General features: G+C 55.6%; 1 protein-coding gene across 1 annotated transcript in view; it reads left to right on the forward strand.

Moving 5' to 3' along the window:
• Positions 1-14,546, forward strand: part of GLI2 (GLI family zinc finger 2) — a 171,765-nt gene that overhangs the window by 105,529 nt on the left and 51,690 nt on the right. The window contains 1 exon segment of the mRNA XM_012644667.1: positions 9,546-9,651. Within this exon segment, the coding sequence (XP_012500121.1) occupies positions 9,546-9,651 (106 nt within the window).

Below are 14,546 nucleotides of genomic sequence, written 5' to 3' on the forward strand. Positions count from 1 at the left end.
CGAACTCCTTCTACAGCGGCTGCTGGAAATGTGAAAGGGCCCACGGACCTCAAAGTGTGGTCGCTGGATCGGCAGTGTCAGCACCGCCGGGTGTGTTAGAGATGCCCAGGCCCACTGAAGCGGGGACTCTGGGGATGGGGCCCAGCAATGCCCGAGAAGCACTGATGCCCGGGCTTCGCAGGTGCTGCATGGTGTGCCTCTTGTTATGTATATTCATCATTGATTCCCCTGGAGGACCCCAGGACGAGATGTCCCTAATCCTGTGGGCACAGGAGAGACCACATGGTTTGCACCAGGGCTCACACTTCGCACAGCTCAGTGCCAGGGCGCAACTGAGCCTGCTGGGCTCGATGTCTGTCCACACAGCCCCAAGCCTGAACAACCTATCTTCCTCCCCTTCCGTCTGTGCTTTCCTGGTCCTAACCCCTTTAGGACCAAGCTCCAAAGTCATCTCTTCCAGGGAGCCTTCCTAGTTTCTCCAGGCCCCATGGAAATCTCCCTTCCCTGAGTCCAAGGCCATCTGGCAGTCTGTGCCATGTGGACTTGGCTGGGTCGCACAGGGTCAGGCTCTCCGGCTTTGGCAGTGGCCTACACAGAGGTGCCCCTGGTGTACTCCCTGTAGGCAGCAATCATGCCTCGTGTTCTTGGTGTCCTCCAGAGCACACAAGCAGAGTCCTCGTACGTTTCCTGAGCAGGGAAGCCTTGGCCAGCAGCAGGCTGTGGAGCGACTTCCGTCTTCTGGGCTGCAGTCAGCTGGGGACGGTGAACTCCACCTTGGGTGGTGGGCAGCTCCGCTGTGGGTTCCAGAGAAGCCTGCGGAGCTGGACTTGGGGGGCTTCAGCCCATGTGCATCAAGGCCATGTCCATGGGGCTGATGTGTCTGAATTACATTGTGTCCTGAGATAGGACCTGGGCGGCTGAGGGAGGGGGTGTCCAGTCTTTTCTTTGGAGCTGGTGCCATCATTTCTGGTATCTTCTGGGAAGCTTTTAGATCCAGCTTCCCCAAGGAATAGGCCTGGGATCTCAACAGGAATAGGAGGGAGCAGAGTCCTGCACGATGGGTTGTGACAAGCCTGGCACAACTGGCAGAGCAGACCTTAGCTGTGTGGACAACAAGCTAACATCCGGCATCAGCTCGGCGCCGGCTGATCTTCTGAGTTCATCGAGGCACAAAATGATGGTACCAGTGATTGTCCTTACCCACAGGATTAACGTTCTTTGACAAAGCACCTTCACATTCCTGTGCCATGTCAGGTTAAATGGGTTAATTTACCAAACTAGGCATTAAAGATGGAATGGAGAGTGTTTCTCTCTCTCTCTCTCTCTCTCTCTCTCTCTCATCTGAGTGTCATTGATGACCATGTAGCCAGTGGGTCCTCAGAAGTGCACTTGTTCTCCTGTGACCGACTCAGGCCTGGTCCAGGGCCCCGAGATGGCTCGTGTGTGCGTGCAGGAGCCCTCAGTCTTCCTGCGCCTGTGCAGAGACCCGGAGCAGTCTGAAGCGGCAACGCACTGCCCAGCCTTGCCCTCCTCACTGCTTTGTCCGGGCCGTCAGCATACCCCCTTTCCTGCACTGGGAGCACTGGGTTTGGTGTAAGGGAACTGCATCGTAGAGGGGATGCCGTCCTCTGCATGGCAGCCTCCCGGCACACAGAGGGGTCTTGAGCTCTGTGTCTGAGACCTGGTCACACCCTCTTCTGCCTTGGGCTTCTCCTGCTGCTGACTTCACAAGAGGTGAATTACTCCTGCAGTCACTGGCTATGTGGCAGCGTAGGCACAGACACTAGGGAAGGAATGGTGGGAAACTGGAGTTAGAGTAGCCAGCATGAGCCTCCTGGGGATTGATTATCTGAATAGGGTGTGTGGTCAGCGGGGATTAATTTGTGGAGGACCTTTCCTGCAGAGCCCCCAGAGCGAGGACTCCAGTCATTCTCACCGTCCTCCTGCTGTCACGCAGTGAGTCACAGCCATGAGTTTGTGCAGAGTGCCACAGCTGAGGTTCTGTCTGGAGCATCTCTGCGTCCCTTACACTGAGGCTGGAGGAAAAGGTCCCTTCATTGGCGTACACTGGGACCCTGTGATACCTGCTCTGAGGTTTAGAGAGATGGGGAAGGACACTGCCACTTAGTGAGTTCCTCCTCTACAGACGCCACGAATGCACCACAACAGTTGGCTTGATGTCATTCCCACTTTGCAGATGACAGAACTGAAGCTTGGGGCGTTTGTCACTTGCTAGCATACGACAGAGCCACGGTTCACACTTAAATCTGTCTGGATTCACGGCTCACATGCTTTTTGCTCCTGTCCAAGCTCCTCAGACAAGAGGACAGGTGATTTTCCGGGGGACTGTCGTTCGACTGATGTGCGCTTCAGGAGCAAGCGGATGGCAGCGTGACTGGGAAGCGTCGCGCTTCACTTCCAGCCCGCCCCGCCACTGCTCTTCGTTCCTCCACGCTAGCGCCTTCTTTTGCCTAAGTCGTGGGCGTCTTTTGTGCCTAGGAGCTTCCATTAGGAGAAAAGCAACCAGGGAGCCATCTGTACTTTAGTGTGAATTCGTCCCCAACTTTCCCAAGGTCTGTTTGCTTTTAAGAAAAATTGTTTCAAGAAACAATTGCACTGGATGTTACTTAAGATGCCAGGAACACTAGGGTAAAGGAGCATGGTAAAGGAGTCATTAACTAGGGACTCCCAAGCAGACCCCCCATAATAGGAGAGAAACTGGAGGCCTAGAAGCCCTTCCTGGTCCCCCCAGAGCCATGCCGAAGGGTGCTTCCCTTTCAGCCTATCCGGGTCCGCCCCAAGCACGTCAGTGTGCCTAGTGCAGGGCACCCGAGGAGCTCCTGCTGAAAGTGGCAGCCTCCTGGCCTGGAGGCTGGCAAGGTGTGCGTGGTCATCACAGTGGTCACCCAAGCGTGGCGGGTGGACAGGCGTGGGGGCCTGCAGTCCTGACGCAGGGCCTGCTGGGTGGGTGCAGAGTGGATGCTCCACAGGGGCCTCCCTCTCTCTGTGGGCCTGTCGCTGTCCCTGGAGATTCACACCCACACAGCATTGGAGCTAACCCACTGGGAACCCTCATCAGCAACGCCAAGCGTCACTGGGCTTCCCCGTGCCGCGGCCACAACCCGTGGGCTTAGGGACCAGCATTCAGAACCAAAGGCCCCCATGCTCACGTCCTTGATTCCTAGTCATGGACACAGCCGCCACACTACCTCCTGCATGGCGACCCCAGAGCCTGGGCCAGTTGCCTAAGAAGGATGGGGGTCCACACCCGGCCCTGGCCATTGCCCCCTTCCAGGGCCCCACGAGCTGCACAGAGCTGTGTTTGTGCCTCCTCGTAACTCAGGCCTGTGTTGAGCACGGTCAGGCCTCACCTTGCCTGTGCGCACCGGTCCACGTGCTTCCAGCGAATTCCCTCCTGCAGTCGCGCTTGAAGAGGCCACCCTACCTGGAGACCGTGCTGACCTCTAGGGACAGGACAGCCCCGAGGGCCAGGGCGTCCCCAGCACGTCCACCTGGCTGGCCTCTCCGGCCATGGGACAGCCCCTCGGGCCTCTCTCGGAGCTCAGCCAAGGGCTGCGCCTCCACGCTGTGGCAACACATGACTTCATCCGAGGAGAATTCCTCCGGCTGCCGACGTGGGCTGCCCGGTCATGTTGTGATGACCCAGTTTCCCCGACTCTTTGTCTGAATTCTCTGCTGCCCCCACCCCGCCCCGATCCTCCGCCAGGAATTCGCCGGATCGTTATTAATGGGCGTTAACTTGAGCCAGGCTCAGGGAAGGGCTCTCCATGCCCCCGTGCGTCCCCGCTGACGTACATGGCAAGGTCATCACACCCAGGGCCCCGCCGCCACCCTCACCCCAGCAGCGCCGGCCAGGGAGCATTTCGTGTTTAAACGGCAGCACAGAAAAAGTCCAGGGTTTCAATGAAAAAGCCATCACTCTGCCACCCCAGCTTCTCAGCCTGTTGGTCTTTCTTTGCAGGATCAAAACCAAATGTGCGTTTTTTCCGGCGGGGGCTGGGGGTGGGGCGCGGAGATCCATCAGATTCCCATCTTAGAGTTTCTTCCTCGGAAACTTAAAAAGAGTCATTTCTTTGAAATGGCATATGGGGGGTGTGTGTGTGTGTGTGTGTGTGTGTGTTTGTGTGTGTGTGTGTGTGTCTCCCTCTGCCAGAAGGACATGATTTAGTTTGGATTTTTTTTTTTTTACTTGAAACAAAAAAAGAGCCCACAATGAAAACAATGTGTGCAGGGGTCTGGTTCAGTGTGTCACAGGAAGGCAGCTCTTATGCCTTATGTGTGTCTTCGTGTTCCGTGGGTGCGTGTGAGACTCTGGATGGAGCGGTTTCCTGCAGGAGTTTGGAAGTGGAATTTCCTCCTCCTCCGCTCTGAGCAAAGGCTTCTATCGGGGCACGTGGGGATGACCCGTGCTGGTCCCAAAGGGTCCCAGGACCTCAGAAGAGCCAGGGTCAGCCTCCGTCCGCAGTTCAGCTGGGTGAAGAGTTGTCCGCAGAGACGTGTGTGTGTGTGAGTCTGTGTGTGTGTCTGTGTCTGTGTGTATTAGCTGGGCTCAGGGGACTCGGCCGGTGAGCTGAGTGGGTTTAGAAGGGTCACTGGGCCAGTGAGTTACACATATCAGACCATAAAGATGAGCTGTGCCCAGAGCTGCTGAAGCCTCCGGGTGTCTCTGGCTGGAACAAGCATGGCCCGTTTCCTGGGAAGCAGGTGACCATTCACAGACAGCAGGACTGTGCTGCGAGGAAGGGACCTCTGAGCTCCCCCAATCCCTGCTGTGCAGGGGAGTAATGTAAGACCCAGGGAGGGGACATAATTTCTCCCAAGTCTGGTGGCCACCTAGTGGCAGGGCCAGTCTGGGATTCCTGGAGGATGTGCCACTGTCCCACACCACCAGGTCCTGCTTGTGTGGCATTTTGAAAAGTTTCATCAGAGCACGCGACTCCCTGCTCAGAACCTCGCAGGGGCTTCCCAAATTGCTCAGAAACAAATCCCAAAGTCCTTCCTGCAGCCTGCTCAGTCTGATAGGACCTCCTCTCCCTGTCTCCACCTCCACTCATCCCTCTGCTCTGGCCAAATTAACCCTCATGCTGACATCGCCTTGTTCTCCCCCACCACTGGGCCTTTGCACGCGCTGTGCCCTCTGCCTGGAGCTCTCTCTTCCACCCACGCCTCTTCTCTGTCCCTTTGCCCTGCTTGGTTTCCTCCTTAGCTCCGTTCCCCTCTGACATTATGCTGTAAATGTATTTGCTGTCTTGTCCACCACCTGACTCTTCTCACTGGACCATGGTGCTGGCTGCTTTGTCCCAACGCTGTTCCCGGGGCCTAGATCAGTGCCTGCCGCATAGCAAGCGCTCGATTCAGGTAGGTGATGTGTGGATAAATGAATGTGTGGATAGATGAATGAGTATCTCCAGTAGACTGCTGTCTGCACTTCCCCCCTGTGGTGACTGCAGATGCGAATGGGCTGCGTCTCCTCCCTGAGGCTGGCAGAGGGGTCTGGGCATGAGGTCCCAGGGTTTGACTCCTTGTTCCTTCCCCACCAGCCGACCCCCTGGGCCAGGCTGTGCGAGTATTGGAACATCAGTGCTCTCAGCCCGTTCGCTCAGGGCCTGCTGCGTGCTGGACACTGGGCTGTGCTCTGAGGGGCCACGCGGGGGTCAGAGGGGAGAGCCAGTGAAACCACCAGTCACATGCTGCCTGAGCACTGCTCTCCCAGAGGGAGTCACGCCGGCCGCGCTGCGATGTTCCCTTCTGAAAGGGGACAAGAACGCTGACTCTGGTGGGCATTCTGCTGCTCTGGACAGGACAGGAGGACCCACTAGCACGCGTCCTCAGGCTCCTTTTGAGGACTCTGGGCGGGGGAGGCTGAGGGAGAGGTGCAGGGGTGCAGCCTGCACATTCCACGAGTGTCAGGGCCGAGGGGCAGCCGCTGAGAGGGCAGCAGGACCCTGAGCGGTCCTGACCTGCAGCCCTGCCTGCGAAAGAGAAAGCACTGCCCACACAGCCTCCAGCCTTCACCCCGGGACCTGCCAGAAAGCGGGGAGCAGGCCCAGCTGCAGGACTCGGCGGGCGCCTGTCCCCATGCCTCTTCCCTGAGCCTCGGGGCCCACGCCCCCATGTGCACCTGGTGCACACACTCCACACATACAAGCATACTGTACACAGACACCACATCCTACACACATGTAATAACACACATGTGTACATACACAACATGCACACACCACATATACAAACACACTACACACACTACATATACTCCACACACAACACACACACACACACATATATCATAAACCACATAAACATAATACACACATATGCATGCACCACACACTATACACACCACACACATACATACACACTTACCACACATACACATATATACATATACACCACACACTACACACACACACACACATAGACATGCACACGCACACACACACACGGCTTGGTCTTGTGGGGCAGCAGGGGCAGCCCCAGTGCGACCTCCGTTTCGTGTTTGCCTGGTCAGCTCCTGAAGCTCACGGCGTCTGTAAACCTGGCTGGGGTTGCGTGAATCCTGAGTCCCAAGAGAGTGTCTCAGCCCGCGGCTGAGGGTAGGGGTGGGGTGGTCTGGGCTCTGACAGAGGAGAAAGACCAGGGCGCTGGGGATGGCTCATGGGAAGAGCAGGAGTCCTGGGCTGCTCCCTGGGGTGCTCAGCCCAGAGCCTGTGCAGGTAAGAAGCGCCCGGCCAGCCTTACCACTGGTGGTGACAATGATCACTAATATTTGGAGCCCCCCAAGTCCATAATCAAGCTATGAATTTACCAGCTGTCGGGCTTGGGACAAGTTGCTCACGCTCGTTGCAAACCCTGGGGAGGTGGAGGCCGAGCACTGCCTGCAACCGTGTAGGTAGCTAGTTACCCATTTCACACAAACAAACGCAGCTTCCTGGGGTTGCCGCGAAGACCCAGGAGTTGGTATTTAAAAAGTGCTCAGAACACCGCGTACATTTGTAACCTATAGTACATAAGCGTGGTAGGGACAGGGTCACCCTGGCTCCCTGGAGCTGCCTCTGAGTGTTCAGCTGGGCTAGATGTGGGGATAAGCCCACAATTATCTGTCCGGAGCCTTGAATTCTCCTCTTGCCTCAGTTGTATTTTAGTCCTGTGACTTCGGGCAAGGCCTAGACTCACCCTTGGCCTTTATTTTCTCGTCTGTGAAATGGGTACAGTAACACCTAGCCAAGTTGCTTCAGGAGCCTTCTGGATGTGCAGGGAAACATTCCGATATACACAAAAACAAACCATTTTAATTTTGTTAGCAATACTGTAGTCTGGTCTGTCTGGCCATTTTTTTAAAATGTCCCCTTGCTACGCATTTGGGAAAGTGAACTCTGCTTCCCTGCTGCCTCCCTGGGGATGTAGGAAAGCACGCTGGTGCCCGGGTCGGTAAGCAGGCCGTGCTCGGCCTCCACCTCCCCAGGGTTTGCAACAAGTGTGAGCAACTTGTCCCAAGCCCGACGACTGGCAAATTCATAGTTTGATCATGGACTTGGGGGGCTCCAAATATTAGTGATCATCGCCATCACCGGTGGTACGGCTGGTGGAGCGCTTCTTACCTGCACAGGCTCTGGGCTGGGCGTCTCTGCATGAACTTACATCTTCACGGTGACCAGGTCGGTAGCTTGCTATCCACTTGCAGATGTGAACAAACGGAGACTCAGGTCAAGAAACTTGATCGAAGTCATGCAGCTGGTGAGTGGTCTCTGACCCCCAGAGGCCACCAGCCTCCAGAGAACCTGGTCATCCTGTCACCGCTGCCAAGTCACAGCCACATACCCAGCTCCCCTGCTCGGGGACAGGCCTCGGAGAAAGGTCCGTCCAGCAGTCAGGGGTCTGGGAGTGAGAGCCGGGCCAGGCGAACCACATGTCTGCTGGCGTGTCTACCGCCAGTTCCTCTTTGATTCAGAGTTGGGCGAATTGATTGAATCAGGGCGAGAAGATTTGCTTTCTTTTTTCTCAGTCCCCATGGAAAGTGCTAGTGTTGTGGAATTATGAAGGTGAAGTTGAACAGGTAAAAATTAAAGATAAGATTTCAGGAAAAAAGTTCCCTTCCATTAAAAATTCATTGTGTTCAACCCAGGTGCCCACCGACAGATGGGTGGACAAAAAGTGGTATATACATACAGTAGAATGAATATTATTCTGCCTTAAAAAGGAAGGACACTCTGGCACATGCTAGATGGATGAACCTTGTGGGTATTATGCCAAGTGAAATAAGCCAGTGACAAAAAGGACAAACGTTACATGCTCCTACTTGTATGAAATACCTAGACTAGGAACTGATGGAGACACAAGGTAGAAAGGTGGGTGCCGGCGTGGGTGGGAATGGGGAGTTAGTGTTTACGGCTGCAGAGTTTCAGTTCTGGAGACGGCTGGTGGTGACGGTTGTACAACAATGTGAATGTGCTTGATGCCGCTCAGCTGTGCACGTAAAAGGATATTTTATGTGTAGGTGCCACAATAAAGAGAGAATTCATAGTATTTACAGCACTGTGCCAGAATCTATTTGCACAGAGAGGCAGCATTATTTTTATGCATTTATTATGGCGGCCCTGGAAGTCAGCTGACCTGTCCGTACGTAAAACAAACCCACTTGGACCCCCAGACTTGCAGGGCTCCCCGCTGGCCTGCGGCCTGCAGACTGAGGGAGAGCTGGCTGAGGAATCTCCACTCTTCTCCCTTTTCCCAGTGCAGCTACTTTTTGGAGAGCCTTGTTTTCCTAAAGCCTATAATTATGTTTGCCTCCAGGGTACCCAGGAATTTTTTTAATAAACAAAGAGCATCCTACAATTATCACGATGATTTGTTGAGGGCAGGCCAAGTTCAGACAGGAGGCTGACTCAGCTCTGGAAACTGACGCTCACGTGTTGGCGTTTTCCATCCTGGGGCACCCGCCGGCACTCATGGGGTCAGTAATTAGTATTAAGAGCTGGGGCATCAGCAGATCTGCATGGAAGTCCACTTGATCTTGCCAGCAAGACGGGGCAGGCAGCTCAGCGGGCTCTGGCCTCCGAGCCCGGCCGCCCCAGCAGAGCGGGCCCTGCCTTCGCAGACAGTGCCAGCCTGTGCGCTGCAGCGTGGGATGCCGCGGCCTGGTGCTGCTGGAGCCACGCACAGCCAAGGCCAGGCTGGGCAGATGCTGGCAGAGTCGGAGCCTGTCGCTCTGTCAGCCCCGATTTGCGGCTGAGCCCAGCTTCGTGGCCCTGCCTGTAATCCCCCTGAGTTCAAAGAGCGCGTAGCTGCTTGTCTTTGTCAAGAGCGCGGTTGGGGATCTTTTATGTGGAAGATGTAGGATTCTCGGGTGGACTTTGATTATTTATTCATCCCCCTGTGTGGGTGTGTGATAGCACGGGCACCACAGAGCCCCTGTCCTGGCTGCTGTTGCTCTGAAATCCATCGAGCTTTAAAGCCCTTTGAAAACTGCTTTTCGAGGGAGGGGAAAAGTTGGTGAAGTCCTTTTTCTCTCTTCCCCTCCGCAGTGCCGCAGCACTTCTTGCCACCATTCCACGCGCCCTTACCGATTGACATGCGACACCAGGAGGGAAGGTACCATTACGAGCCTCACTCTGTCCACGGCGTGCACGGGTAAGTCCTGCCCTCTGCCCTCTGCCCTCTGCCCTCTGCCCTCTGCTCCTAGCACACGGCCACCCGCCAGCAGGAGGCCGGGCCGGCAGCCTCGGCCACCTCCACTGCCTCTGTCTTTCTCTGCGGGGTTCCTGATCTGCACTGTCCCGAGTGGGCGTTCAGCTTTGCCACCCGCAAGTGCGCAGAAGCGGGACCCCATATGAGCGTGTGGGTGGGCAGCACATGAGCACCAGCCACCCCCCTTACCCACATCACCACTTCTAAGGCTCTAGGCTTCCGCGGCGTACCACACCTGGTTTGAGGCTCTTTGGCCATCCCTGCAATGGGAGTCCCCTGCGGGCCTAAGATCCGATATGAGTGAGGTGACCTCAGGCACGTGTCGTCCCACCCTGATTCAGAGCATCCCCTTCACTGTCTCCAGATGCCCCAGTTTGAACAGTAAGTTGTGCAGTCACCCAACTACAAGGACAAGCTCGTGCTGATGCTTTGGAGTCCCTTCCTATTCCCTGCTTTGAGGTCCCCAGGTGGGAGGGGTGTGTTTGCCAGTGCGTCTCCATCTGCCTAACCCTGTCCACGTCATTCCCACATGAGGCCGCCTAGCCCGTGGCAGGGGTCAGTTTTCTTGGCCTTTGTGACTTCAGCCCCGTCCATTCTCCTTCTAGGAGAGAGGCCTCTACCTTCTCCCCACCCCCAGCTTCTCCACTGCTCCCCACACCTGCCTCCAGCGGACCTTCTTTCTGTGAAGGATCTGCTGGCCCCAAGGCCCCTCTAGACCCGGTGCCTTCACCCCTCCAGCGCCACCCCGGCCTGTCCATACCAAGCTGCTGCCTATGGTTGCAGCACACGCTGCCCTGTCCCCTGTCTCTGTGCCTCACCCCTGCTGCCTGCCCAACGTGTCCAGGATGTCCCACTCACCCGGCCACCTCTAAGCCTCAGCCAAGGAGCCACCTCCTCCTGTGGCACTGTGGTCCCCCACACTGCGTGGGGCTCCTGCTCCAGATTCACACAGAATAACCTGTTTCCACACCTGCCCCCGCAGGCTCCGAGCTCCCCTCTCATTTCTGTATCCTCAACAGCTGACACGTGATAGGTGCACAGTTAGTGCTTGTGGAGTCGGGGACCCTCTCCCCGAGTTCCTCTTATTACAGACAGATCCTGCTACCTCTCCGGTCTCCCCGCCCAGTGAAGCCAGTGAACACTTGCTGAGCGCTCAGTGTGTTGAAAGCATTGTGCCTGAGAGGTGTCCTGTTTCAGGACACTCGTGCCCTCCCCAGGACAGAGCAAACCTGAGAGTTTTACTTTCTTTTTTAAAAATATTTTTTACTTTTTAATGTTTTACCTCAAAGTGATTTCAGATGTATAAAAGCAGTTGCAAAAGTCATAAATGATCTCCTGTATACCCTTGACTCAGCTCCTCAAATGTTAACGTCTTACGTGACCCAAGATCAATATAATGCTATTAACTAACCTACAAATCTTACCTAAAGTTGGTCAGTTGCCCGTTAACGTCGTTTTCCCTGGTTCAGGTGCAGTTCTGGATCCCACGTTGCATCTGCTCGTCGTGCCTCCTTGGTCATCTTTGATCCCGGATGGTTCCTTAATCTCTCTCTGACTTTCATGACAATTTTAAAGAGTGCTGGCCAGCTACTGTATAAAATGCTTTGGATTTGCCTAAAGTTGCTTTGTAATGACACTCAGATGATGCAGTTTGAGAGTAATACCATGAAAGCAATGTCATGTCCTTTCCGTCCCATCAGGAGGCACGTGACGTCCACACTTCTCTGCACTGGGAGCTCTGGTCGCCTGGTTGTGGGGTGTCTGTCGGGGTGTCTGTCTGTCCACTTTAAAGTGGTTCCTTTTGTAGCTAATTAGTGTCTTGTGGGGTAATTCTTTGACAATATGGTACCGTCCTGTTTCTCGTTACATTTTCACCGCTAACTTAAACATCCGTTGATGGCTCTTGCCAGAAACAGTAAGTGCTAGTGTTTGCCAAATGGCGACTTTCTATTTCCATCATCCCTTCCGCATTTGCTGGTTGGAATTGTGCCATGAGGAAGAGCCAACCCTTCCCCCGCATCTCCTGATTATTTGATTATTTATTGATATCCGTTGGGACGCACGGTTATTTGTGTTATCCTATGGGTTACTCTCTATTGTTATTACCACTTATTGTTTATTCAAACTGTCCAAATATGGCCACTGGGAGTCCCTTCGAGTTGTCTTCTATGTCCTTTTGACATTCTGGGAACTTTTCCTTTTGTTCCAGCATCTGTACCCGGTTCTCACATGACAGGGGTCTGCCGCAGCAGCCTTAGGCCCGCCTAGTGGGCAATGGGCCGTTTCCGCCCTCTGCTCGCCTCAGGGTCCTCCGCCTGCAGGTGGCTGAGACAACAGCCCGGGCAGCCTCTGACAGGTGCACATTTTGGAACTAGCTGGGCCACCCCGAGTTGCTCAGCTGGTGTCACGTGAGAACACCAGGAGCATGGAGGGAGCTCGGTCCCTGTTTCAAAGGGGGTTGGTGTTGCTGAGGCCTGCAGGGGAGGTGAGTGTGGCTGGTTTGGTGACATGGGTCCTGGGCACAGCAGGCCTGCCCCAAAGGGCTCCTTGCACAGGCTTCCGGTGCTGGTCGGGAGACACAGGGAATGCCGAGAGCTCCACGCAGAGAGAACCCCCGCAGGTGTGTCATTCTGCCGGTGGATGTCCCAGCTGAGACCTCCCTACACACCTAGTGGCACCACCAGAAGTGAAAGAGGACCCTGACATTGATGCCTGCCATTCCTCACCATAACTGACCTTGCGAGCTGGCCCTGCTGTGAACACGTCCCATGTTTCATGTCATTTAAGCTCCTCGACAACCCTAGAACGTAGTCGTTTGTGTCTTCCCCGTCTTGCAGGTGAAAGAACTGAGGCAGCACTGAGAGGTTGGGTAACTAACCCTCATAGTCACCCAGTTAGCGAGTGGGACAGTCAGAAATCAAATTAGGGCCTCCCGGGCCAGGCCCTCAGCTGCACGCCGGCCTTTTACTCAGGAGCATAAGTGAGGACCGTGGGTCCTCTGCCGGGTCCAGCAGATCCCTTACTGGCAGCACATGCAGCCCTGTGTTAGGGCGCTGCCCCTAGTTCAGAGGTCCCCAAAACCTCTGGCCCAGCAGCATCAGTGTCCCCAGGGAACCTGCCAGGAACAGTGCAGGTCCTCAGGCCCCAGCCCCCACTCCAGACCTGCGGAGTCAGAGACTCTGGGGGTGGCGCCACCATCTGTGATCGACACGGCTTCCAGGGGATGCTGCTGCAGGCCGAGTCCCACCACCGAGTGCCCTGGGGACCGTCCCTCCCTGGCCAGATGGGGAGCCCTGGGGATGTGGCCTGAGTCTTCTCCAGGCTTTACCATTCCCTGGCTCTGGGGTGGGCCTGCTTCCTTGCTGGCCGGCGAGGGCTGGGGTGTGAGCAGAGCAGGTGGAGAAGTAGGCCGTGGATGCTGGTGGCCGTGGAGACAGCCTTGTCCCTTGCGGGCCTGCACGGCTCTTTCACTAGACTGAGTACCTGAAGGGCAGTGTGTCCGTTTCCTTTTGCTGCTGTAACAATTTGCTACGAACTTAGTGGCTTAAAATAGTACAGATTTATTCTCGGGTAGTTCTGGAGGCTGGAAATCTGAAGTAATCTTATGGGGCTGAAATCAAGGTGTTGTCCCGGCTGGTTACTTCTGGAGGCTCCAGGAGAGAATCTTTCCATTTGACTTTCCTAAGTTCTGGAAGCCGCCCACATCCCTTGGCCTACAGCCCGGCTTCACACCACACCTTTTTTCTCTTGCTTCTGTCCTCATGCCGCCTCCTTCCTCATCTGTGGCAGTTTTCTCCTTCTGCCTGTCTCTCATAAGGACACCTGTGTCACCTGTGACTGCTCTTGGGCCACCTGGATGACCAGGCTGCTCTGTCCATCTCAAGATTATTTTTGACGTAATCACATCGACAAAGTCCTTTTTTCCATAGCAGATAACATTTGTGAGTTACAGGGATTAAGATGTGGACATTCTTGGGGGCCATTATTGGGGTCATTTGGGATCACCAAGCCCCAGTGGGAAGGTGGCATCTCCCAGTAGAGCAAGTAAAGCACGTCACCAATCTGCACGGGTCTGTGGCATGCTGGGCGCAGCCTGGAGCCTGGTGCTCTATTAGTTAATCTTCCCCCTTGTCCTGTGAAATGCGCTTAAGCTTCAGCTGGCAGATGAAGACACTGAGGCCCAGAAAGGCACAGTGACTTCCATGCGTTAACTTCGTGAGGTGGAGGGCTGAGAAGACCAGGTCTCAGTGCACGTGCCCTTCCCAGCCAAGGAGGTGCTAGGCTGGTCATGCCCATGATGGGCAGCGGCGCAGCGTCCCAGAGCCCCCACCCCCACCTTGTCCTGCGGGGTGGACTTCCAGCAGCTTCACATTATCCCTGGGACAGTTGGTCCCTGCTCAGGCCAAAGGGGGACACAATGAGTGCTTCAGGGCTGGCATTGGGCTCCGGAAAGCCCACCCTCTCCCCTCCCCTTCTCCCAGTACCCCAGCTGGGAACCAGGACAAAGCCTGGAGAAAAATGGCCCCGTGGCTCTGGCTTCTGTGATTAATGTGGTCAGAGCCTGGTGGGGCACGGCGATCCATCAAGCCCGTGTTGTAGCCCACTCTTCCTTGCTGGCACCAAATGTGTCTAATTACACAAACGTTGCACAGCAAATGAGGTGCGATGTCATCTCTTGTCAGCAGAGTCTGAGCCTCTGCCTGCTGCTCCGAGCCAGCGACCCACTCGTGGGTGCGCCTGCTGCGCAGTCCTCGCACCGCCTGCTCTCCCCTGCTCGGGCACCGGGACCCTCCACGCTCCCTCGCAGGGTCCCGCCGGCTCTGGGCATGGCATGCCGG

The sequence above is a fragment of the Propithecus coquereli genome, unplaced genomic scaffold, assembly GCF_000956105.1.
Source record: "Propithecus coquereli isolate 6110/MARCELLA unplaced genomic scaffold, Pcoq_1.0 Scaffold217, whole genome shotgun sequence".
Classification (NCBI taxonomy): Eukaryota; Metazoa; Chordata; class Mammalia; order Primates; family Indriidae; genus Propithecus; species Propithecus coquereli.